Source organism: Sarcophilus harrisii, chromosome 5 (assembly GCF_902635505.1).
Source record: "Sarcophilus harrisii chromosome 5, mSarHar1.11, whole genome shotgun sequence".
NCBI lineage: Eukaryota > Metazoa > Chordata > Mammalia > Dasyuromorphia > Dasyuridae > Sarcophilus > Sarcophilus harrisii.
This window is the reverse complement of record NC_045430.1, coordinates 118,507,047-118,532,375: the sequence shown is the minus strand read 5'-3', so window position 1 is coordinate 118,532,375 and position 25,329 is coordinate 118,507,047. Positions and strand designations below refer to the sequence as shown.

Genomic DNA, 25,329 nt, shown 5'->3' with positions numbered 1-25,329 from the left:
ACATAACTATTAATTTTTGTCACATCCTATGGTTAACTGCTTTGCCAAGGTAGATGATAATTCTATATTTTTTATTGTTAGTACTTTAACTATACTATTATATATTATAGCATGTTTAAATCCAGTTTAATTTTGATTAGGGATCACAATGAGAGATATCCATGCATCTATATGCACACCTATATGTTTTTTGCAAGATTTATCTAAGGGGAAAATTAAAAGATAAAGTATGATTATTATATCTTATGCTTGTTACAACCAAGTATATCAATGAATTTTTAACTATATCAGTGGCTTGGTGAAGATGGAGATTAAAAAATAAATCTATCAGTATAAAAAGGCTAAAAAGTGATAGCTACTACTTTAGGGAGTATGTGAATATTGCGTGTGTCATTGTGTATGTCTAAAAAAGTAAACTTGCTGTCTGCCTGTCGCCAGGAAAAAAAAAAAGTGGGACCTAATCAAACCACTGTGGGGTCAACCCTTGTGGTTTTAAAGGCCCTTAATGTTGTCCAGCTGCTAAATAAAAGGAATTGGGAGGGGAAGTTGGAAGGAGTGGGGGGTGGGGGGGCTGGTGGAAAAGAACAGGGAGTCTGGCTTTTATTTTTTTTAAAGTGAGTTCAGTGCCAGCCTGGACATTGGCTGTGCAGACTATTGAGCCATTGTCTGCTCCATTTCCAGAATAGCCCCCAGTTAATCACTTCGGCTTTGAAGGGAATTTCCTCGTGGAATTCTCCACAGAAAATCTAATCAACTGACCTGCCCTCTCAACAATGGAAGGCTTTTTTTTTTCTCTCTTTCCCTTATTGGGGCGGACTCTGTAATGTAGCCTTTTGTGCAGAATGAACCCTCCCAGTAGGAGTGGAGGGAGAGAAAAAGGAAGGGAGGGAAAAAGAGAGAAAAAAAAGAGGAGAGAGAGAGAGAGAGAGAGAGAGAGAGAGAGAGAGAGAGAGAGAGAGAGAGAATGCACAGTCTTGTGTTTGTGAGGGTGTGCTTACTCTGACCAGATGCTGCAGTGCACGGGGATAGTTATCTCTGCGTGTGTGTGTGTGTGTGTGTGTGTGTGTGTGTGGTGTATGTGTGTGTTATGTGCCTCTGTCATTTCATGTCAAAGGTACATTACCTGATTACCTTCCTCATCTGCCAGATTTTTATCTAGATAATTGGAACTGCTATGGAGGCTGTTCTCTGCCAGCCAGCTTAGAATCTGTAAAACCATAGTTTGTCCACCTTGTTATCTGTGGCTGCCTGGGCAGAGGAAATTAAAGAGATCCACAGCTAAGGGACTTAGCCCTGTTCCCTCCTCTCAACCACCCCCTCCCCCAGCAACCAAAAATCAGAACAAATCAAAAGTTATTACTATTTGGGGAGATAGGGGGTGATTTTTGTTGTGTTTCATGTGTGTTATTTTGGGATGTGGATACCTATTCCCCTCTACATAGCACTGATGTTTTATGGAGTTTGGAGCTGAGGAAACTTTGGCTGTGTTGCCAGGACATTCGCACCACTTTGTGGAAAGCAAGAGCTAACAGTGAGACGGACAGAGTGAGTGACAAGTTGTTTACAGGTTTCCTTGAAGGGGCCTCTGCTATATTTCAATCTGTCAAAGTTGCTTTTCTTCCCTCAGAACAATGCCTGATTGTTGTGTGTGTATGTATGTGTGTGAGTGTGTGTGAGTGTGTGCTTCCGTGTGCGGGCAAAGAGAAAGGCTGGGGGGGGGGGGGGTTTAGAAGAAATGAATGTGTAAAAAATACTATTGCTGACATTTCCATTTTTTCTTTAATTAGTTAATAACTGCAGTTTAATCGGGTGGCTATTATTATAGATTCTCTTTTAATCTACTGCTAATATATTTTTCTTGATTAATATTTGTATATGCATTTTATTAATGGGGGAGAATGTGTATGGGGGATGTTAAATGAGTTGACTTCTCACATTCTCTGGTGACTGGATGATAGAATTAAAAGGAAAGGACAGGCACCCTGAGGTTGTCTAGTGCTTAGCAGCCGCAGCATGCTGCTCAGCTGTGGGGGAAGCTTTCTAAACACTCTGTGCCGTTAAGTGTGCTACCCCTTTAAGAGACTGGTCAAGGAGTCCTAGTTCACAGAGAGGGAGAGGGAGAGGGAGGGAGAGGGGGAGAGAGAGAGGAAGAGAGAGAAGAGAGGAGAGAGAGGGGAAGAAAAGAGGGAGAGGGGAAAGAAGGAAGGAAGGAGAGAGGGAGGGAGAGAGGAGAGAGAGAGAGAGAGAGAGAGAGAGAGAGAGAGAGAGAGAGAGAGAGAGAGAGAGAGATTGAGGGAGGGAGGAGGGAGGGAGAGGGGGGAAGAAGAGAAGAGAGGAGAGGAGAGAATCAATTGGTTTAGAGGGTTTGGACTCACTTGACAGGTTCAGTTGGAGACGATCATAGGTGGCTGCTGTGACAAAGGGAAATTGTGCTTTTCCAGCATGCTAACTGACCCTGATTTACCTCAGGAGTTTGAAAGGTGAGTTGAGTTGTTTTGTTTTGGATGTTATTTTCTTTTTAAAAATATGAAAGTCTAACTCTCCCATTTTACAGGCTTGGAATCAGTTGTGAGATGCTCTTTAAAAATCATGCTTGCCGGAAAAGCTTTTATATGATTCTATATGTTAGCTGAATCTTCTTATTCTCTGAACCAAATTGAAGGAATTTACAAAGTCTCCAAGCTTGCTATTGATGATTTTAGGTTTGTTACTATTATGTAGATTTTAATGAATATTAAGCAACATATCGCTCTCATTCTCTAAATCTTTTTAATGCAAAGCACTCACAATTTCAGCATCTCTGCCTCAGATGTATTTTCTGGGATGACAGAAGAATTTAAGGATGATTAAAACTAAGGCTTTAAGTTCCTGCAAAACTTTGGAAGTAGCTCCATAAAGCACATGACCTTTTGTTGATATAAGGGAACAGGGTGTGCATTTAAAACAACAACAACAACAACAACTCAAGTTAACAGTACAACAATCCATCAGAAGATTTTTTTTTAAGTGTCAAAAAAGTTTAACACTGATGATTCCTAAGTTTCAGTGGACACTTTGCACTGACTGTCGAAAGCTCGATTTTGATTTATGATGTTTCCCTTTTTTGCCAAGACAGAAGCATGTGTATTTGGAATTAAGTTGTTACTATTGAGAAAAGTATTTTTAGCTCCTTTAGTTTTGTATTATTTCAAATTGAGTTGGGATTTCAAAAATGTTAGTCCCCCTCATGTGCATCTTAATATATACTGTATTTTTTTTAAAATCTTTATTCTTATTCTACCACAAGTTCAATTTTTGGGGAAAACTATAAATAGGATCTTGTTTGCCATTTAAAATAATTCAAACTTTGCATTCTCTTTGGTGAATTTTTTGTAATCTAAAAAAAGACAGGATGCATGATACATAGGCTATATATTTTTTTCATTTTCATGAAAGCTACCTTCTGTATAAACATTTGTTGTATCTGACTATGCAATGCAAGCTAGGTGCTAGACCAGCTGGTTAAAAATATGCTAAGTCAAGCTGTTCATCGCTCAAATGACTGAATTTGATATGAAAAGGCGAAAAAAGAAAGACAAAGATTAAAACATTTTAAGATTGCAATAAATCAGTGAGCAATGGAAGATGAAAAAGTACTGAGAGTAGAATGCTTTTTGAATTGGTTATTTATTAAGGTGCATAATATGACATTACAGAGAAAAGTAAAATAGCACAAAATATATTTTAGCAGTGGGTTTTTTTTTCTTCCCACAGAGGCATTTATTGACCAGATATACTCATTTAAATGGCTGAAATTCTTTAATGGTTTTAAGTATTATATTTTCTCACTTTACTAACAATTACTTAAAATGGTAATGTTTTACTTGGGAAGAATGCTTTATTTTATAGAGGCAGATTTGCTATTTATCCTAGAAATTATTAGTGTTTGAAGTAGCGAATACTTTCCTAGTTCAACAGAGTAACAGCTCCCTATGTGGTACAGAGTAAGAGTTAAACTATAATATTCTTTAACTGTAATTGTATGTTATGAAAATGATGCTGGCAATCTGATTTGTAAATCAGTTAAATGATTCTTGTAAAAGGTAGTTATGTATTAAAAAGGTTATAGTCTATGTCTATATATAGGAAAACATTTCTCCTGTCAGCTTTATTTGTATTTTTTTCAATTATCCCCTTATGAGTTAATTAAAAACTCTCACTCCAAAACCCCAAATTCTAAAACTAGAATCTCTTAACATTTTACTCCTGGCTCATGTTTCATTTTTGCTATCACTCAGGGGCATATACTTCTCACTGACTGGTTAAATAAGCAAATGGTAATCGATAGTGTTGGTATTATTGCTGACAATTTGAAAATATTAACAACCTAAATATATTTTAAACATACCCAGTGATGTAAGAGGTCTTAATTAAAATTGATAATACAACCCCAAATCTTTATAGCTCATTACCATCTGTTTATACCATCTGAATATTATATTCAGGTAAATGTATGTATACCTAGATATAGTGCATATCCTATAGAACTGATAATCTCCACTTGAAAAAAAAATTCAAAGGATCTGTACATAATATCCCTGTACTACTACATGTATACAGCTGGAATTTTTTCTGCTTTTTAGATTATTTGTAACTGTTTCCATATAAGTTACTTATAGTGCATAAAAATACCTGTGATAAAAGGTTTAGAAAAATCTATGTTCACCAATGAAAAGAAGTCTTCTAAAATAACTTGTGAAATAGATCACTAAAGTCAACAAAGTTACTTACTTTTAGCTTTTTCTCACTAAAAACAGAAGTTATATTATCTTGGATTATTCCCATTGAGAGATTCCTAACTCTCTCATTGTTCTCCAGACCTCCATATTGTTTTGAAACTTTACAGAATAGTTACAACCTGTACAATTAAAAGTTAAATGTGGAGATGACAACTGTTTGATTCGGATCGGTACACAACTGTGATAACAGCTCTAGAGGTGAAAATGTTCAGGACTGTCATTTAAACAATTGTTAATTCATTCAAAAGTGGTAGCAATTGCAGAGACTGCTAAAAATTGTCCTTTAGGATTTATTAAAAATTTATCAAACTGGACAGTCTTTTCTGAAAAGTAAAGTGAATTCCATCTTTTAGTTTTTATTTGCAAGTAAGTATTCAGTCCCTTAACTAAAATGATAATGGAGACTCCATGTGGGAATGGAAGTCAGGGAAGCATTTCTAAAGAATTCTTGGAAATATTATTGGCAATTAGGACCTATTATGTCTTACTTCTTAGAGTCAGTATAATTGACAGCATGCACTATATGTTAATAGCTATCACATTAAATGCGTACTAGAACTCACAATATAAACCTTTGCAGACTTGTAGATTTATTCATGTAATTAAATACAAACGAATCTGACTTGTTTGGAGTTTGTTTGTTTTTTTTAAAGGACTCTGCATATCCACTTAAAATTTCTGAAAATATAAGGAGCTACCAAAATAACTATCAAAACTTTTTATGTTTTTGTGATATTAATAAATAGAAAAATAAATATTTAACACTGTCATACATATAGTTGCATGCCATTCCTCTCTTTTATTCTCCAAATATCTTGTGTATATATAACATGCAACAGTTTGAGAACTAAGTTAACTGCACTTTTCTCTCTATGTTATGTTAGTGTTTAATTAAGTATCAAATGTGAGATGATTGTTTGAGAAGAAAGGATATATAAGTGTCTGTGGAGGGTAAAAATGAAACCAGGCTAAACATTTGGTGTCACCTATTCAGTAGTATCTTTCAAAACAGAGTGCTTACTGAAGAATGCCTACATAGATAGATGTGGAGTGAATGGCTATAGGACAAAAAGTCTCTGATGGGAAGATAAGAAATGGGCTTAGCTATTGTTCATTTTAGATCTACATCAAATTTAGTTTGATCTTTTGTTAGCACTTGCCTAAAGCAAAAATCATTCTTCAGAAAAATGCTTTCAAACATATTTCTTACAAAAATATACTAGCAACTTTTGTGATAAGTTGGTTGTCCTATCAGATATTATTTGGAAATGATTTTCAATCTCCTAGCTAAATGTAATAGAACACCTCATCAGTGACACTTTCAGATTACCTCAAATTTGCACATAAGTATCCGAATTTCAGAGCTAATCTTCCATTACTAAGGTAAACTTGTTTAGTTTGTATTATGGTTTATGTATTTAATTTGTTCATAAGGTAAGGAGGAGAGATCTCTAAATTAGATGCAAAGGAAAGTTATAGTTTCATATTCAAAATATGTTTCCAGGGTGTACTGCTTTGTTCATTTCATTTTTTGTACTTATACTTGTTTATAAAGGAAAAATTGACTGTAACATATAGATTTTAAATAATTTACCACTATCTGGAATGAAGCTATAAGTTTGTAATGCAATAAACAGAAGAGAAAGGATGAAAATGAAAGATTTGGTAGGATTGTGTTCTGGATGACTATCAAGAGCATCTAAGAGTTAAAATATTAAGCAGCATCTTGTAGTGTTCACTGTGCAATAAGTTTGATAGATGTAGAAATGTATGGGGGTCATTGTTACTTTTTTTATTTTTGCAGAGTTGTTATATCAGAGCCCACAGACATAATAAGCACATGATAAAGTATTTTTACCTGTTCTTAGGGAGGCTTTTTGTTAAGAACCATATATACATCTTGCATGAGAGCCAAATAAGACCTGTTCTGTTACTTAAGCACATTATTCTTCCATAGAGTTGGGAGCTGTTTCAAATGGATTAAATTCATAATGCATTTAGAAAGTGGAATTACATTCATGGGTAAAGTCTGATTTTTATTGCTTACTCTTCCCACTATTCATTTTTCAGCAACCTAATGATTATATAGTGTGCTGAAAATACACATTATGTAGGTTGAATGTCTCTCCATTTACAAACTAGGTAAATAACTATAACTGATGGATTTTCTTTTTCTCCTTCATAATGTTAGTTATTTATAATTTAAGTCAAGTTAACCAGCCCAGGTTGCTGTATTCTATTAACACAGATACTGTCAATATGTAGTAAATGTGAATATTATATATTAGTGTCAAGTGAGAAAATGTTGTTTAATTTTAAAGTTGCATTTCCATTAGAATAAAATAAGAAGCTCTCTAAAATCAAGCAAATTTGTATTCTTTATATCTATATGTTTTACATGGCATTTCATTGTTAATTACCTTATTAATTCTTTATGATTAAATAATAATTATAATATCTAGATAGGCCTGATCGGATGATACTGACTTGTGAAACAACTTTAAAAAAATATTGTACTTTACTTTTACTTTCAACACTTGGGCATGTTAAATAGAATACCTAATATCTTTTGATAGCATTCACTGACAGCAGGTCAGACTTGAAAATGATAGGTCTTTGACCATTTGCTATTTCAGATTCTTATTAATTCTGTCCCTCTGTCCCCAACTTTATATCTGCTTCTCAGACATCACTAGTATAACCTGTTCATCTTTACTAAATATGTTCATGTGTCCTGAATTTCCTCTCAAAAGGAAATTGTTCTAGTTGTTTAGTTCTAACTGTCCAATAGGGGTTTGTTTTGAGCACCACACTCAGTATCCATTCCCTCTAGAGACTGAGAGTAAAAACTCAGCGGTACTCCCAACCTTTGCCAGCTTGAGTCGTTAGAGACTCAAAGTTGTTCCCAATCTTTTGCGCCTCCAGTATAGCACTGAATTTTCCTCAGTGGATTGTAGAGGACCAGGCAGGAACAAGATCTAGAAGAATTCTGGTGAGAACTGTTTATGGGGATATGGTATTTTAAAAGAATGTAGTAAACAAACAGAATTGTGGCATAAACAAAGATAATTAGCATAAACAATATCATTTTAGGACAGGTGGTTTAAAAAAACAAACAAAACAAAAAACCCAAATATGAACCCAACTTGAATGTTGCCAGTTTGGAACCACTGAACCTTAATCTGTACTTCATGAGATTTGCCCAGGTTTGTTGATAAACTTGTCAACATGCTTTTGCTTTTTCTTTTGTAAAATTTTCCGGTCATTATGCCCTTTTGTCACCCAGCTTGAAAGTAATTAATCTGTTACAAGGTGGTATAATGACTTTTTTACCCATAAAACATGACAGAAGTAAAATTAAAAACAAAAGCTGGTGACTGTTCATAGACACTTGAAATTAGCTTTGAACAACAAATCTATCCAAACCCAAACTGGATTGAGTGGATTTTATATTTCTCTCTTTTCAATCAAGGTAATAACTCAGTCACTTGACTATATCATAATTGTACTTCTATTTTTTACTTATCTTTGGATTCAAAAACACTTTTGTTATTGCTTAATCCTTGGTAAAGTTGCTTAATCTTCCAAAGAGGTATATCTCACGTGTTATTTTCTCACCATTTTCCTTGACAACTAAGGGAATGTAACATAGTTGAGTACAAAATGTGATAGGTGATCATGAAACATTAGGATATTTATTCTGCTCATATCATTTTAAGTTATTGTGCTATAATGGCAGTATTTTTGTCTGAAAACATTTAGTTTTAATTTTTTTTTTGTTTTATTAAACAAATGACCGTCTTTTCACATAGGTAGATCTATAGTATAGCTATATGTGTGTGTGTGTGTGTGTGTGTGTGTGTGTATTATATAATAAATATATCTCTCCATATATATATATATGTATATATATTGCCTTAAGCCAAATGTGAAGCATGTGATTTGTGTGATTTGTTTTCCTTCACACTAAGGACCAAAGTTGAAAAAGTTGTTCTCTCTTTGTCATGGAGGAAATGCAGGTGGTATCTCTGTGTAGTTTTTTTTCTTGCTAAACTGAATGCAGTTTTCAATGAATGTTAGTTTTGGAGTTATAAGGATACATGTAAACTAGTAAACTGTGTCTCATTCATACACTTTTGAGATTTCTCATACTTCAGGGACAAAAATAATTTGGCTACCAGCAAATTAGGGCTACCTGCCAGAGTTAACACATATAGTAGGTAAGAGTAACACTATAACCAAAAGCTTCTGGCAGGGAAAAAATAACCACACTGAAACTTTCATATGTAATAGCATTTCTATTTTTGTTCTTGTTTAAAAAAAAATATATATATATATATATATATATATATATATATATATATTATATATGCATAGATGTATCTGTATACATAATATTAAAGTAATCATAAAGAACATGATATGATTTTTCTTAATTTGTGTATATGTACATATTAGTGTACATATCTATCTATACACATATATACATATCTATATCTATATAAATGTAGTTTTACCATATCTCTTTGCATGATAGCATAGACTTCATTTTATTCCATGATTCTTGATGTACTCTTTGTATTGGGAATCTGTCTAATAGGAAGAAATGAATTTCATAGATCAGGGATGAAAATTAACAAAAATATTTTTTTAACTTTGTTTGAATGATAACTTTAAGGATATCTTTAGTTTTACCAAGAAGACTCAAGGAATCCAAGTGTGAATAGTTTCTAGTTTCTTTCTGGCTATGAAAATTTTGGCAAAGTTAGGAAACTAGGTACAAAAGTAAAGTTATTTAAATGGTTTTAACTGCATTGTGTTGTTTCCTTGATATTATAGTAAAGAGAAGATATCAAATAAGTATTATTTTGGTACTTTTGTAATAATTAGTTTCAAAATGTGGTGCAGCATTTACTTTCATACAGATAAATATATTAATTCATAAAGTTACCTTTGTGCTATTTAGTAACTGAGCTGTAATTAATCCATTTTTGGCATACATTATGCTCAGATTTTTAAAAATTAAGAATAAATTATTTTATAGGACTACAATCATCCCTTTGTACAATATTGTTCTAAATGAAAACAGGATTCATTACCAACTCTATTAATATTTTTTACTCCTTCTTGCTATGGATTGTTTAAATATCCCAATTTTAAAACATTTTTATAATTATGTGTTAAGATGCACAAAAAAATGAATTATACTTTCCATCTATCCTGATTCCTTGTTCCAGAGTGCCTTAGACAATAGTTTGCAGTCAAAATATTTTCCCTTTTTTTCGTGCTGACCTTTTGTGTATCTTTCTTTCATTATAGGATTTTTATGATTGAGTTTCATAAGATTTTATGGGGAAATGGAACATTTGTATGGACATGTCATATAAAATTAGGGGTAATCACTCTCATTCCTAAGTTTTGCCATCTGGATGAGAAATCTACATTGAACATTTCATAGGATATATAAAGTGTCACAGTGTTTTAGGAGACAGTAGAATGAACTGGAAGTCAAAATATTTTATTTCTAGTTCTATCATTGACTCATCTTTGACCTTGAACTAGTCTCTGTTTTAATGACTACATGTATAAATTGGCTTTGCATTATTTGTAATCCTTCTCACAGCGACATCATGCGATTTAATCACATAATATTTGAAAGGTGCTTGGAAGAGTTCAGAAGAAAGCTTTTATATAAAATTCAAAGTGCTATTAATCAAACTAGAATAAACAACTAGGAGCAGAAAATCAAGTACAATAAGGAATGTTGTGATTGAGTGAAATGTACCCTTCTATTCCAGTTCTATAATAATAGATGAAATTTTAGTAGTCTTAAAGGATTATATTGTACAAGTATTTAGAAGCCTGCTGACATACAAATTTATAATTCTCAAAAAGTCAAATGCATGAAATTTTGCCTATAATTTGAATGCAGTAGCTGATAGACATTTTCACCTAATTACAAAGATTAGAAACAATTTAAGTCTAATGAATATAAAATAATTGCAATTCTAAAAGGTATTATAAAAATCAAACATAAAAGGCAGAAAATAGAACATTTTATAAGAAAATTAAAATTCTGCATTCTATATGGATAAACTAATTGTCTAAAATACAATGGTCAAAAGACCAAAAGATTTTAATAAGAGAAAGATAGTAGTAGCTGATGTCTATTTTCATGTCAAATTTACAAAGTACCTTATACATATGATCCTATTTGAACTTCCTAGGGAGTACTAACACACTATTTTCAAATTTTCACATAATGAAATAGAGTTTCATAAAAGTTAAATGAGTTGCCCAAAGTCAAAAATCAGGTACAGTTTATGGACTTTGAAGTAAAGTGCTTCTTACCTTTAATCACACAATGAATACAAATAACATTACATATAAATAAAGCTCTTTTCTACCACATAAGCCTATTGCATGAATTACAGAAAAAAGTAATAACACCTGAATTTTCTAAACTTAAATTGGTCTTAAAGCATGTAGCTTTAATCAAAAATTTGTTTCCAACTGGCTACATAAATCACAATACTTGAGATTAAACTTAAGTGTAATATTGGAAGTTTGTCCTTAAAAGGAAAAGTTTAACTTTTCTATAATACTTCCCTAAAGAATATAAACATTCTATATGATAGGTATTTTTCTTTGTCACTAATATTAATTGCATTAACATGATCAATAGATTGTATATAATATGTTCATATAATGAAAAGAAGGAATTGAGTATAATATAATGTAGAAAGAGGAATTTTAGCCCTGAATTTAATATAATGTGTTACATGGATAATGATATTATTTATTGCCTATTATTGCTGTTTCATACATTTTTTTTTAAACTGATGCTCAGAAAGGGTGACTAGCCTAAAGTTATGTTAGGTCATGTTGTCCATTGCCAAGTGGTGGGTTTTTTCCTTTTGTATTACATATGCATTTATGTGACGCTTTCCCTTCTGTAAAAAAGTTTTTTTTTTTTTTTTTTTAATAGACCTTTCATTGTTTGGTATTGCTCTTTTTTATTCCTTTCTGAATTTCACTACCCTCATCTATAAGAAGAAGGATTTGGACTAGGTAATCTCTAACCCCCACCCTTCCAACTCTAACATTCTATGTTACTATATTCTAATATCTCTATTTCCAAAGTTTCTAAAATAATTGTACAATATGCAGCATTTTTGCTACTAAAACAGTCAGAGGGCATACATTTCTGCTTTTTTTCATGTGAAGGGAGCAGTATTTCCACAATCAGCCAGGAATTTAGATTTCAAACTACTTCATGTAAATTGGGGATTATTATACAGGGACAAAGTATTTCAACAATATGGAATTCTGGATGCTTGGGTGTCTATCTATATATTTTCAAAATACATAGCCTTATTCTCAGAATTAACAAAAAATTCTTGTACATCGTATCAAAACAATTAAACATACCAATCAAGCAGCAACTTTCAGTGCCTACTATGTGTAAATCACTTTGCTAAAAGCTATGTGATTTAGTTATATATATATGCTAAGGTTTCTGTTTATATAGATAAATGTAATATTAAAAAAAATCAGGGTCTGCTCAAGTGAATTTCATTAGCTGAACAAGAAAATCATAAAGTCATGCCAAAGACAAACTTTAGAAAGCAGCACAACCTTTGATTATTTGAGAATATCAATAATAGGAAAACTAGTTTTATGTTGGTATTTTTGAGAAAAGAAATGTACAACTACTAAAAAAAGGAACAGAGCACAAATAATGTTCTTTAAAGGAAGACTTGTATATCACAAGAAGATAAACTTTACATGAGAGACTCATAGTCATTACAGGCTATGAGAATTACCACTGGACTCAGAAAGAATGGTTCTCCTAATGTTAGAAAATATGTTAGAGAAGTCAGACAACCCAAGTTCAAGTTCTGACACATTACAAGTTACTGACTTTAGGCAAATTGCCTAAACTCTCTTTGTTTCAATTCCCTTACCTAGCAGGTGGGGATATTAATTATTCTTTCTATATTTACTTCATAAAGTTGTGAGTTAAAAATGAGATAATGTAGCATGGAGTATCTTGCCACAGAGTATTTCATGCAAGTAAATTACCACTTTTAAAAATGATAAACACAATATAAAAATTATTGAGGTATAGCCTGGATTTTTTTTTTTTTTTAGCATTATCCATAGTACCATGACTATGATACTTGAATCTGAGCAACTGTGTGTATTCTCCACATGCAGCACTCATAACCAAGTATATTTAATTTCAAAGTGGACAAGTCAATCAGTCAGGGTATGGGCTTTAAGCATAAAAGAACCTTTCAGATCACCTAGTGTACCTCCTCATTTTACAGATGAATACATCGGATCTTAAAAGTCACATACATACATGCATTGGTGAAATTTTTAAAAATAAATATTACTAGACCATTTGAAAGAAGGTAGGAATTGGCTTCATGTTAAAGTTAATTCTTTGTGTTATAATTCAGATGATGAATTATTGATTATTAAAACCATTTTTAATTTTGGAAAGAATAGTGAGTGTTCTTCCTTTGCCACAGAGCTAAAGGGTTTTGTTTTTTAAAGATTATTTCAACATGTATTTAAAATGAGGACAAAAAGGAAATGTGCAAAAATCCTACTTTTAAAACAGAAAGAAAATCTGGAAACCATCCAATCAGGCATCCTACTGCTAATATATTTTATAATCTAGCACCTAGTGCTATACAAGGATGGCATATGTTCCTGTAATTTCTCAACCCAAAATTTAAAACTATGTTGGGAAAGTCACTTAACTTATTTTCTTCAACCACTCATCTATAAAATGGGCATGCATACTAACTTACCCCCTAATGCTAAAGAAGAAACATAGCTAATTAATATTTACAAAATATTTAGATATCTCTGTCTGAAAGCCATGGAGTTCAAATTGTAAGAATTATGTTCACTTTTTACCAAATGTAAAACAGTTAACATATTTCGAAAGTGAAAAATTATGGGATTAAAAATAGTTTCAATGAGTAACTGCAGTGAAAAGATTACCTATCTACTTTATTATATCCTAGGAGAGCACTATTTGTAAATAAACTAAATGATAATAATTATTATGGTTATTATTGTTATTACATGAAATTAGCATATTATCATCAAGCCCAGCTTATATTTTAATAATAATGAAATATATTGGAAATTATATTTTTCCTTTTTAATGTATAAGAAATATCCATTGTAAAATGTTACTGGCAAGTATCTATTCCTCAAATATGAAACTATCAATTATTCTGTTTCAATAGATGATCATTCAACTTAAAACTCTTATCTTCACATATATATATATATATATATGTTATATGTATGTGCACATGTATATAAACCTAAAAATAACTCAAAACTGAAATTATAAAACCAGGTTGAAAAATTGATGCTTATCTGAGGGAAAAAGGTACACCTTTTTTTTTAAAGGCCTTAAAAAAGTACAAAGGAAACAAAAAAAAATCCAAAACAAAAATGAAAATAAGAAAAAAATATTTATTTTCATGTGAAATTGTTTTTCACACATATAGTGTACTGAAAGCCAGAAGCCAACCAGAGTGTTGATACCAATTTAAGAAGATGATCTTTTGCCTTAATTATGCATCTGGGAAATATTAACTGAACATTGTGTGGAGAACAGTGAATACCTTAGTTGCCAGTTGTCTAAAATGCTGCTAATGATCGACACAGTGCCAGTGTTTTGATGGCTAAAACCTAGGCCTGAATATGAATACAAAGAACACAGTTTTAAACACACACATACACACGCACACACACACATTTTATACAAAACAGATTTCAACCATCTGCTTGGCACTTAAGTTTGTGACTATAGGCAATATATGAAAGAGACTACTGTCCAGGTTATGAATGGTATCACTTTTATTGGTAACTTAGAAAAACCATAGGGTTTGGAAAGCTTGTATAACTAATGATTTTCTTCAGCTGAATAATGAAAACAAGTACTTTAGCCAAAATTTTGTTCCCTCCATACTGTCTTGAATGTAACAAACGAGATTTTCTTAATAAAATAATTCTTACTGCTGCACCTCAGAATATTCAAATGTTCCAGCCTACTCTAGGCAAGTAGCTCTGAGGATGAGAACCCCAGATGGTTTATGATATAAAATATTGTTTGCTTATAGGAATAGGTTGTATCATCAAGTCTGTTGCCTGTATACTATGGAGCATGTCAAATCAGCATGCAAGTTAATGAAACAGCATCACTTCTGGATTTCACACTTTCCTATTTGATCTGAATTTATAGCATTAAACCAAAGCAATATTATTCCATTATTGCTTCAGTGAGAAAAAAAAAATTTCTGTCATAAATTAGACAAGGTATTCTTATTTGACCTATTTTACTCACCTCAAGTTCAAGGAGAAATCCTAAAGTGCTTAGTAGATAAATTTTAGTAAATACATTCCTATCTTAAATTGTGGACCAATTTATAGAGATATTTTCTGTGACTTGAACCTATACTAAATATGCATGCTTTAGGAAAAATAGAATACAAAGCAAACAATTTTCAGAATCAGTTGAGTCATGTTATTTAACATTAATTTTTGGCTTGTCTAAATTGTCCTGTGTTTTTCAAAAACATATATTAATTTCTATTCTCCACAGAGAAGAATAAACTAGACAAATTGGCATGTGAAGATATTCCTCAGAATTTTTTCACAATTATTTGCAGGGAGAAGAGAATTGAGATCTCAATCCACATTGTCATTCTTGTAGTTTGAGTCAGAAAGATTCAAACCAGGATCTCTCCAATAGTGATGAGCAGAAAAATACCACAATAGTTGCTGTTGTCACAACTCTTGCCTTTCTTGAAAATAGTGATGATAGTAATTTTGATATTTTTTTTTTTTGCATTTTTAGCTCTTTGTATTACCAACTAAATTATCTAAAAGTTGGAACACAATTCATTTTCCAGGTTTTCCAAATTTCAAGGAGTGGAGGAATAATTCTATAAAGGAAAGGGTTTATGTTATGCTTTCAGTGATTAAATAGAAAATTATCTGTGAAAAGGTGTTCTCACTTTTAATAATAATAATTTATAATTAGGCAGTGAATTAAGGTTTGCAAAACACTCTAAAACACAAAATCCAGGATTTGAATCATGGTCCCTTCTAACTTCAATTCCTGCATTCTTTGCATTGTCACACTTTTTGAGGTTATGTGATATTATGGATATATGTTTTTTTCAATTTTTATAACCTATTTTCTCTTGTGAAAGTCTCAGTATTTGTTTCTCTTTGTATACTATTAGTTTGAATTTAAGATAAACCAAAGAGATTTGATATTCATTTTTAGGTCAACCACCTCTGGGTAAATGATATCTGGGTCATTTTCTATCATTTCTTTAGGGGGAGAGGGAAAATATCATTGTTATATGGTATTTCCAGTATCCAAAGTTGCCTAGAACTGTTTTGGAAAGATATTCATTACTCCTAAATTTGACTTAGAATTCTAATTTCCTTGATCTTAGAGAACCCCAAGGTACAAAATACCACTACCACTACCACTAATTCTACTGGTATCAGTACTACTTCTCCTATTACTGTTATTGTTATTGCTGCTGCTGCTGCTGCTGCTGCTGCTGCTGCTGCTGCTGCTGCTGCTGCTGCTGCTGCTGCTGCTGCTGCTGCTGCTGCTGCTGCTGCTGCTGCTGCTGCTGCTGCTGCTGCTGCCATCATCACTAGCAGCAACAGCTGACATTTATATATTAAGGTTTTTAAAGTGCTTTAAATATGTTATTTCATTCAGCTGTTACAACACTTCTGTTAGGTTTTGCAGGTGTGATTATTCTAATTTTATGGATTGCAAAATTTAGGCTCTGAAAAGTTTAATGACTTGTTTGTGGTCATAAGTGTGAGAGGCAAAATTCAAACAGAGATCTCTTTTGACCCCCAAGTTCGTTGTTTTTTATTATTTTTGGAGAGGAGTCTTAGTGCCAGAATTCTTGAGGTACATTAACTATTTTGGATTTTCACAATGGGATATTTGTCTAAGTATGCCACCTTGTGATGTCAGGGATTTTTTGAAGCATATCAGGCAATGAATTGGTTCAATGTGCTTTTATTTAACTGTAGTACTATGAAAAATTTCAAGTTTCAGAAATGAATAAATATGATACATCATGGATGTCTCATAAATTAATGAGGAACTAATTACGTATTATAGGCAAAAGATTACCTGGCAGATTTTCAGCAGAGGATTAATATAAGGTGTGACCTTAAATTAATGTCACTAATTCCACAAAAGTCATAAGTGAAAATTGTTACATCAGTTAGAGTAACAGTTGGCTAAAGATAACTGGTTTCAGAAATTACAGGATGTTTGTGAATGAAGATAAACTTTTTTATTGAGAGTACATCATCATCCTCTTAAATTAGTGTTAATCAATTAGTAAAAATTCCTTTTCAGTTTGTAGTTCTTGTTAAGGAGTGTTTTTTTCTTTCTCATATGCAGATAAAATCCTTGACATTTATTTTATATAGTTACTCACAATAACTTTCTGTTTTATATGAATAAGGTGGATTCATTACAGTAGGAATGAATGGGTTAATTCAATAGCAACAACAGCAACAAAAAACATCTTGTTTCCAAGATACTCCAGTTTAACAAAAACTTGACCAACTTTGAACTGATAGTATCAGTGGCTGCCAGTTATCTGCACTTCTTATGGAATTATGAAAACCTTCATGAATTAGATAAGATGATGTGCATATGAAAATGTATCCCATTTAATATTTGAGGACTCGGTCTGAGTATTGTCTCTTCAAGATATTACTTTGCAAAATTTTGAGAAGTAGCAATTGCTTTTTTAGGGCTTCTGTAAACTTTCAGAGACCATGTCTCTGTAGGTTTACATGAGCTTGACCTTTAAAGTAGAAGACAGCAAATCACATTCAATATTATTTTGGTAGAATTTTTCTTAGGTACATAAATAAAATGAATTTTGGAGAGAACACAAAATAGCATTTCTGAATTTTTATATTCAGAAAAAGCATAAAAGTTATTGAATGAATTCAAAATAAAGCTGTCCACCAAAGTTCTTGGAAAGTTTAGGGAACAAAGTCAGCTTCACTTCTGTGAACAATTGAGTCATTTTATCTGCATGTTGTCTACCTTCTTACTTGACTGAGTAAGGCAGTTACATTTATTGGTGGTTTACTTACTTTTAATACTTTCCAGTCCAATATGGTTTGGGGGGAGCTCCAGAATGCATGGGTAATATGTTGAATTGAAAAGAGAGATTGTATGTGTGGAATGAGGATGAGTATTAAATAGAAAGACTCAAGTCATACCAGAGGGAGTAAATTTGATTAAACTGTTAAGTTGATGTTGCCCTGCCCATTGATGGAGACCAAATGAAAATCTATGTCTTTTTTCTTACCACAAAATTTTTTAAATGTACCATTTTCTGTTGGTTTGAAACAAGTAGCCTTATGTCCCACTTTTCAACTCTTAAATAGTACAGTGACTGTTTTAAAACTTTTTTAGAGAGACTAGAATTTTCAGATGAGATGTATGTGTATGTATATATCACACATATATATGCATATATGTTGAAAAATATTACACTAAAGATACAATGTTTCATATATCATCTGATATTTAATGACATTTATCTGATAACTCAATTTAAGCAATTTAAAACAATAAAAACAAATAACTTATGAATTAAGGAGATTTCTTTTTTTGCTTTTTTGAATACATATTGGTAAATATTTAGAAAAGGACCAACTTAATGACTTATAAACTTGACTCATCTTTTAAAACCTTCCAGATTTTAATTACCATTAGAATGTCATTCAAATCCTAGGACATATTTTAAATACTTTTAATTTTAAAAGAAAATTATGAAATAAAGAGAGAAATATAATCAGTATAAACATTTCTGTGACATTTGATTGTTTTAAAACATATATTATATTGTTAACAGGAATCATTAAGTATAAATACATCATAATTCATTTTATCAAAATTTTGAATGGGAGCTTTGTTTAGTTTTATTTTGGCAGCTTTTGGACAGATTTTATATAAATGTAAATCCATATTTGGAAAAAATATAGATAAAAGGGGGACTTTGCCATTTGAACAAGGGTATGGATCACTCATATTAAATAAGCTATTTTTCCCTTTTCCCCAACAAAACTGGAAAATAATATTGTTAGAATTTTCTTTTTAAGTTTGTACATATCATATTCTGAATTTATTTGTGTGAATAAAAATAATTTTTTCATCACAAAGAGAAGCATATATTCATATCATTTAATTTGAATTTATTTCTGTAAACTTATTGAATATAAGATATTTTTATGGATTTATAATTCAAATATGATCCTAGTTAAATGTCATTTAAATACATAAATAGGCTAATGTTATTTTCTTTTGGTACCTGAATTTTTAAATTGAAGGATTGCAACTTTTATCATTTTGTTAACTGTATAATCTTGAAAAAAAGATTTTTGCCACTTTTATGGAGGATGTTCTATTCATGCCCTAATGGAGAAAGAATTCCCTTATAGGTCAATGATTCTTAGGGTCTTTGAATTTTTTTATATAGTTCAATAACTATTTCACAAAATTAATTTCTTTTATAATCTTATGTATTTTATGCATTTTAAAACATTGTTTGGAGGAGTCCATAGAATTCACCAGACTGCCAAAGGGTTCTGTGACACAAAGAAAAAAGTTAAGAATCTCTATAATAAATATTGTCTTCTAGTTTCTATTGCTTGAAGATAGTCTTTTGTTTCTGACTGGGAAAAAAATGGCAGAATGTTGCAGTACCTATTCAATGAGTAACACAATTGTTCAAAAGTGATCAATATAACAACTCCATAAGACAAAACTCAATGGATGTGAAAATGCCTATAATCTTTGTTACAGCCTAAAGTTGAATGATCATCAGTCCATTGAATTAGTAGATCAGAACATTTGTGAGGAATAGAAACTACAAACACACAAATCCAGAACTGAATATGAGGCAGAGTTTGAGAGTGATAGTAGTTAGGAAATCTTGCAGTACTTTCAACAATCCCAAGCTGTTGTGCCACTGAAAAACGCATCCTAATAAGACAAGTGTAGCATATTTCATAGTGTGGAATAATGAACACTTATGATGTGCCAAGCACTGTACTAAATACTGGGAATAAAAATGCAAGCAAACAAGACAATTGCTTGTCTCACTCAGCTTACATTCTAATGGAGGAAGACAACACATAAAGAGAAGCTGAAAAGTAAGCTGACTGGAGGAAGAAGATAAATATGAAAGTACCACATTACAAGTTATGATATAAGTGCCAATGAGAAATGTAAATAGAGGAGCTAAGAGATCTATAAAGAGAGAAATTGTATAATAGCTGGAAAAGTCAGGGAAAGCTTCAGGGAAAAGATGACATCTGAGGATGGAAGGGAAACAAGGGCTCAACAGGCAGTCATATGAGGGACTGTTTCTTACATAAGCACAGAGAGCAGTGTAAGATCCAGTAATGCTGAATAGCCTGCTGTGACAGGAATGTTCAATTCATGAAAAGTATGTATAATGAAGTATGTAATAAAGTTGAAAAAATAGATTGCAATTAGATTGTAAAGGATGTTGAATGCTAAGATATTTTTATTTTGGTTTGTTTTGGTTTTATTGGTAAATAAAAAATAATGATTAAATTTTTTTCATGGTAAGAATCTGGGGTCAGAACATTGAAGTTCTAAGCAGAAAAATGATAAAAGGTACTAAAATAGTCCATATAAGAGATAATGAAAAACTAGACAGATTAATGGCATTAATAAAAGTAGAAAAGAAGGTACAGATATGAGAAATAATGCATAAGGTAGGTGCAATAGGTCTAGGTAAGTAATTAGAGGTGAGATATAATGAAGAGGAAAAATCAGAAGTCACTGTGAGGTTCCAAACCCAGCTAACTAGGAAAATACGATCAATAATCTGAAATATTGGTATTAGTATTAGATTTTTGTTGTTGTTTTGCTCTTTAACTTTTTGATAGCAAAAGTAATATAGAAAATGTGTTTTGTTGTATTGTTTTAAATCCTAAAAGAATTTATTAGAGATTTCAAAGGATATAAATTTAGATATGTCACAACAAGGAGAGCGAGCAATATTAAACAAGAATATCAGGCACATGAGGATTGGGAATAATCCCTAAATTTTGGCATCTTTCCCTGAAATTAAATCCTTAGGACTTCTAGTTAGCAACCTACAACTGAACTTTCTTTTGTGTCCTGTCTCTTATTATTTATAGTGGGAGTTACTTGAGGGGAGCAACTGTTCACTCTTCTTACTTGTATTATTGATACTTTGCATATTGTTTGATACATTTGTTGTTCATTTTTCAATCATATCCAACTCTTCTTGAAAACATTTGCCTTGGCTAGGATATTGTCATTTCCTTCAGCTTATTTTGCAAATGAGTAAACTGAGGAAAACAGGGTTAAGTAATTTGCCCAAGGTTACACAGCTAATAAGTATCCAAGGCTAGATTTGAACTCAGTCTTCCTAACTCCAGGCCCAGCATTCTACTACTAAGCCACTTAGCTTCCCCCATTTGATACATATGAATTGCTTAACACACATTTTTCATTCATGTTTTTGTACTGTTTATATAATTTTGTAAGGTTAGGTACTTTCTGTCTGAGCTGATAATTTTCCAGAAGGTCCTCAATTATAATTTCTATGCAGCTGTTCAAAGTTCACTCATCTTTGGAGATATACATAGATTAGGATCAGATGCATTGGAAGATCATATACAATACAATTGAGGAGCCATAGATTAAGTGACTTCAGCAGGCCACAGATGAAATCAGAGTTCTCTTTAAGTATGTGGTAGGGCGTGAAAATGAAAATTGTTGATAGCTCACTCACTAACATAGTTCATTTTGTATTGTACAATATCCTTATAATGGCAATGTAAGGGAGTCTGCATTTAATGAACTTTTATTAATAGACAATGACTAATTACATTAACATAATGGGATGCCTCACTAGAATTATACCATTGACCTAATTGAACATTTTAATTTCACAAGTATGTAGCAACACATTGTATATGGTAAACATTGAGTAAATCACAAACCAACTTAGTTTGCTCCAGTCCAGTGTAGTAGGACAAATGTCCAAGTGACAGAGGTCCCAGAGATTATCCATATAGTTTTCAAAAGAGGTTGGGACAGAGAAAGAAATTTGGGAGTCATATGCAGAGGTAATAGAATTGAAATTATGAGAACTGATAAAGATACTGAGTAATCTATTTTAATTTTTCCTTTGAAGTTTATAATTTAAACACTTAAAATAGGTTGTAATTATCTTTCTGTGTTTCTGACACAGCAAATATATGTAATATTTTTCATAACAGGAAATTCATTATTTCCACATATTGTAATTGTCTTTTATCCTCATTTATGACAAAAGGAATTGGAAAAGGAAATAGGCAGACAGACAAATCCTTCACTTGAATTCAACCAGCCTTTTTAAAGTGCCTATTATATACTGCAAATTTTGGTGTATATAAAAATGAAAATAAAAGAGTTCCTATCCTCAGTAGTTATCAGTCATCATAGGAGATGATAGATTTTTATGTGCTTATAAGAATGTAGACTTAAATGTGATAAAAGCAAAAGATAATTCCATATAAATTTGAATTGCAGAATTACTTTTAGAGAAAAGTATTTCATTATAGTTCCCTTTTCTGGTGATACATTGATATGCAATGCTGCCATGTTGTTAGGCAACTTTGTTATTGAACTATTTACCTTACTCAAAACTAAGGAGTGATTTCCCTCCTACTTTCCCTTCTTTCTTTAAATTTTTTTTTTACTATCCTGTCTTTCTTAATAGTTTTTTTTTTCCCTTCACCCTTATGAAGAGTGAATGGGAAATTGTATTGGCAGCTTCTAAATTAAGAGAATAAGGAAGGAGGAGGGATCCTAGAAAAGAGTGAAAAACAAAGATTGCTTTGGTATTTTTTTTTAAAGAGAAGATCAAGATTCTTCCTCCTCTGTTAAAAGTGAAAGCCCAGGGGGGAGTTGCCTTGTTTATTTGACCAGACCTTCCTTTATTCCTTCATACAATAATCGGTCCTATGGTATTTGCTTTAATGGTATAATTAGTCTTCTTTAGAAGTGAGTGAGTATAGTTTTAAGTAGAATGTAGGAGTTTTTCTTCAGGGAAAATAAATAAGTAAGTAATGGATTGGCGGGGAAGAAAAGACTGAACAGCTTTTCTGTTTTCCGGTTTGGATACTGTTTGTGGCTTTGCTGCCTTGCCTGAAGTGATAGGTATTGCCAGATTTTAGGGAAAAACAAAGCTTAAATGGCAATATCTCTTAGAAAAATCTGTACGATCATGAGAAAGAAGGATGGGTGTGGGGAGTGTGAGTTGGAGAGCAGATGCCTCTGGTCTGAGTTTCAGTCCTCACAGTCTGTTTGCTTTCTTGCTTTGAAATATTTCTTGTTTTTACCTCCATAGTTTTCAAGGAGCTGAGGAGGCTCGTTTTTGTTGTTGTTTTGAAATTAAAGTTTGCTGACAAATGAAATAGAAAATAACTGTGATAGGCATGTTCCAAAGACCTCTGATTCTAAGGAAAACAGCCTTGCTCTATGTTACTGGACAAAGATCCAGAGGTTATACCAATTTCTTTCTGTATGCAGCATCACATATAACAATTTAGAATTTTTATTGTTTTATTCCATCACGTCATCTCTGAGTACCTTTGTCTTGCTATATAGTATTGAATATTTATTAGTTTTGTTATTATATTCTGTTATTTTATACTCTTCTCCTGTTTCTCATCTTTTTTAGAGTAGACTTTGTACTTAATGCTCAACAAATTACTTGAATTCTGCTTATAAACATAAATTAGGAGGTTGTTAATACACATTCAATCACAATCTGACCTGCTATGATTGCAATGCTGCTTCTATTTCTGCTTACTATAATTCTTTTAGAGGATCCCTTGGCATTACAGAAACTATTTAATTTTTTTTTCCTTTTGAAAGGGCATGAAAAAAAGCTACAAATCTTGAACTATCCTGAGTATTTTAGCCATATAGAGTGTATATTTTTCATGCTTTTTTCAGTATTTTGTAGATTTGTAATCTTGTTGGTATGAGTAGTCTTTCCATGAACACCATCACAACATATTTATTAATATAAAGGACTTGAAAATGGCTGTGGTTGAAAAATTTGTCATCCTGTAGCCAAGTTGGTGATAAGAGTATCCAGATTTAGCTAGCCTGGTTCACATGTTCCCCATAATGAACACCTTTCTAGTTTGTCAGGACCTATCTGTGGTTTATTGACATCTTTAAGAAATCAGGCAAAAGTGTAGGACTTAATGGGAGGCTTTTTCATAGAAAGATACTAAATGCTTATTCAAGGTATGTTACTGTGATGTAATAGAAAGATACTGGATTTGGAATCCAAAGATCAGAATTCAAATATCAGTTCTATTACTTACTATTCAAATAGCTTTGTCTAAATCACCTATCCTCCAAAGACTTGTTTGTTCATGAGTAAAACATAGACTTTGGACTAATAGAGCTCTTTGTGGTTGAAGATCAAGAATCCTCTGATCCTGATCTTTGTTACCTTGGGAATCCTGGTTACATATCAATCAGCTATAATGGCTTAATCAACATTCCTAAAATATCCCTTCATAGTAAATATAAGATGATTTATTTTATAAGAATATTTATTGTCCTACCAAATTAAAAAAAATTGTAGATGATTTTGAGAACTAATCTTTCTCTTGAGGTAGCTTTGGAAAGCCAAAGTCTAGCTGATATTTTCAGTAATTGAGCCTATACCTTAATAATTACCTATTTCTACTAATTTGTCTTCATTTTTTATGCTTTCAAATATGAATAGCTCTGAAATCTCTGCTTAGTATATGGAGAAAATAGTTAGTAATTATAATTTGATATTACTATTACTAATAGATCCCTAGTCCTAGGGACTAAAGTCATTATGTCATTAATAATAGGAACCTTTCCAGGAGAAGAAACTCCCTCTACCAATGAAAATAGGCACCATTAAACAATTCTCTTAGTCACAGAAAGTTTAATTGACTTGCCCAAAGACATACAGTCTCTATTTATCAGATGTTGGACTTTTATTGGCTGCAAGACTGACTTTCCAGCAATGTTCTGTTGTTTTTCTTTAGTATTACCAATAATAATAAATAAAATATATCACAACTACATTAAGGAATATTATAATAATTCAATAATACTAATTAAATGGTAATTATTGTTACTAAAAGTGGATAATTTTCTCTCAAAAACGTGGTGAATTGTCTTAAAGAAATATAAGGTTTACATAGCTATACAATGAGCAAGTAGATTTTTAATTAAAGATACCTCACATATGTATTGCTCTAGAATGCAAAGATATATGGTCAGAAACAATCACTAATACTTGGAATAACTCTAACTTTACTTTCTGACAGTAAGTTCCATAAGTTACTTTTAAAGCAGTGTAAGAAAACTTCAGCTTCAACAAGTACATGCCAC

At 31.9% G+C, this 25,329-nt stretch overlaps 1 protein-coding gene across 4 annotated transcripts in view; it reads left to right on the top strand.

The window, feature by feature from the left end:
- The first annotated feature begins 2,296 nt into the window (after window positions 1-2,296).
- Window positions 2,297-25,329, top strand: part of SOX5 (SRY-box transcription factor 5) — a 446,382-nt gene continuing 423,349 nt past the window's right edge. For all 4 annotated transcript variants that reach the window (XM_031938465.1, XM_031938463.1, XM_031938462.1 and 1 more), the window contains exon 1: window positions 2,297-2,480. In XM_031938465.1, the coding sequence (XP_031794325.1) occupies window positions 2,443-2,480 (38 nt within the window). In that variant the 5' untranslated portion in view covers window positions 2,297-2,442. The remainder of the gene's footprint in view (window positions 2,481-25,329) is intronic.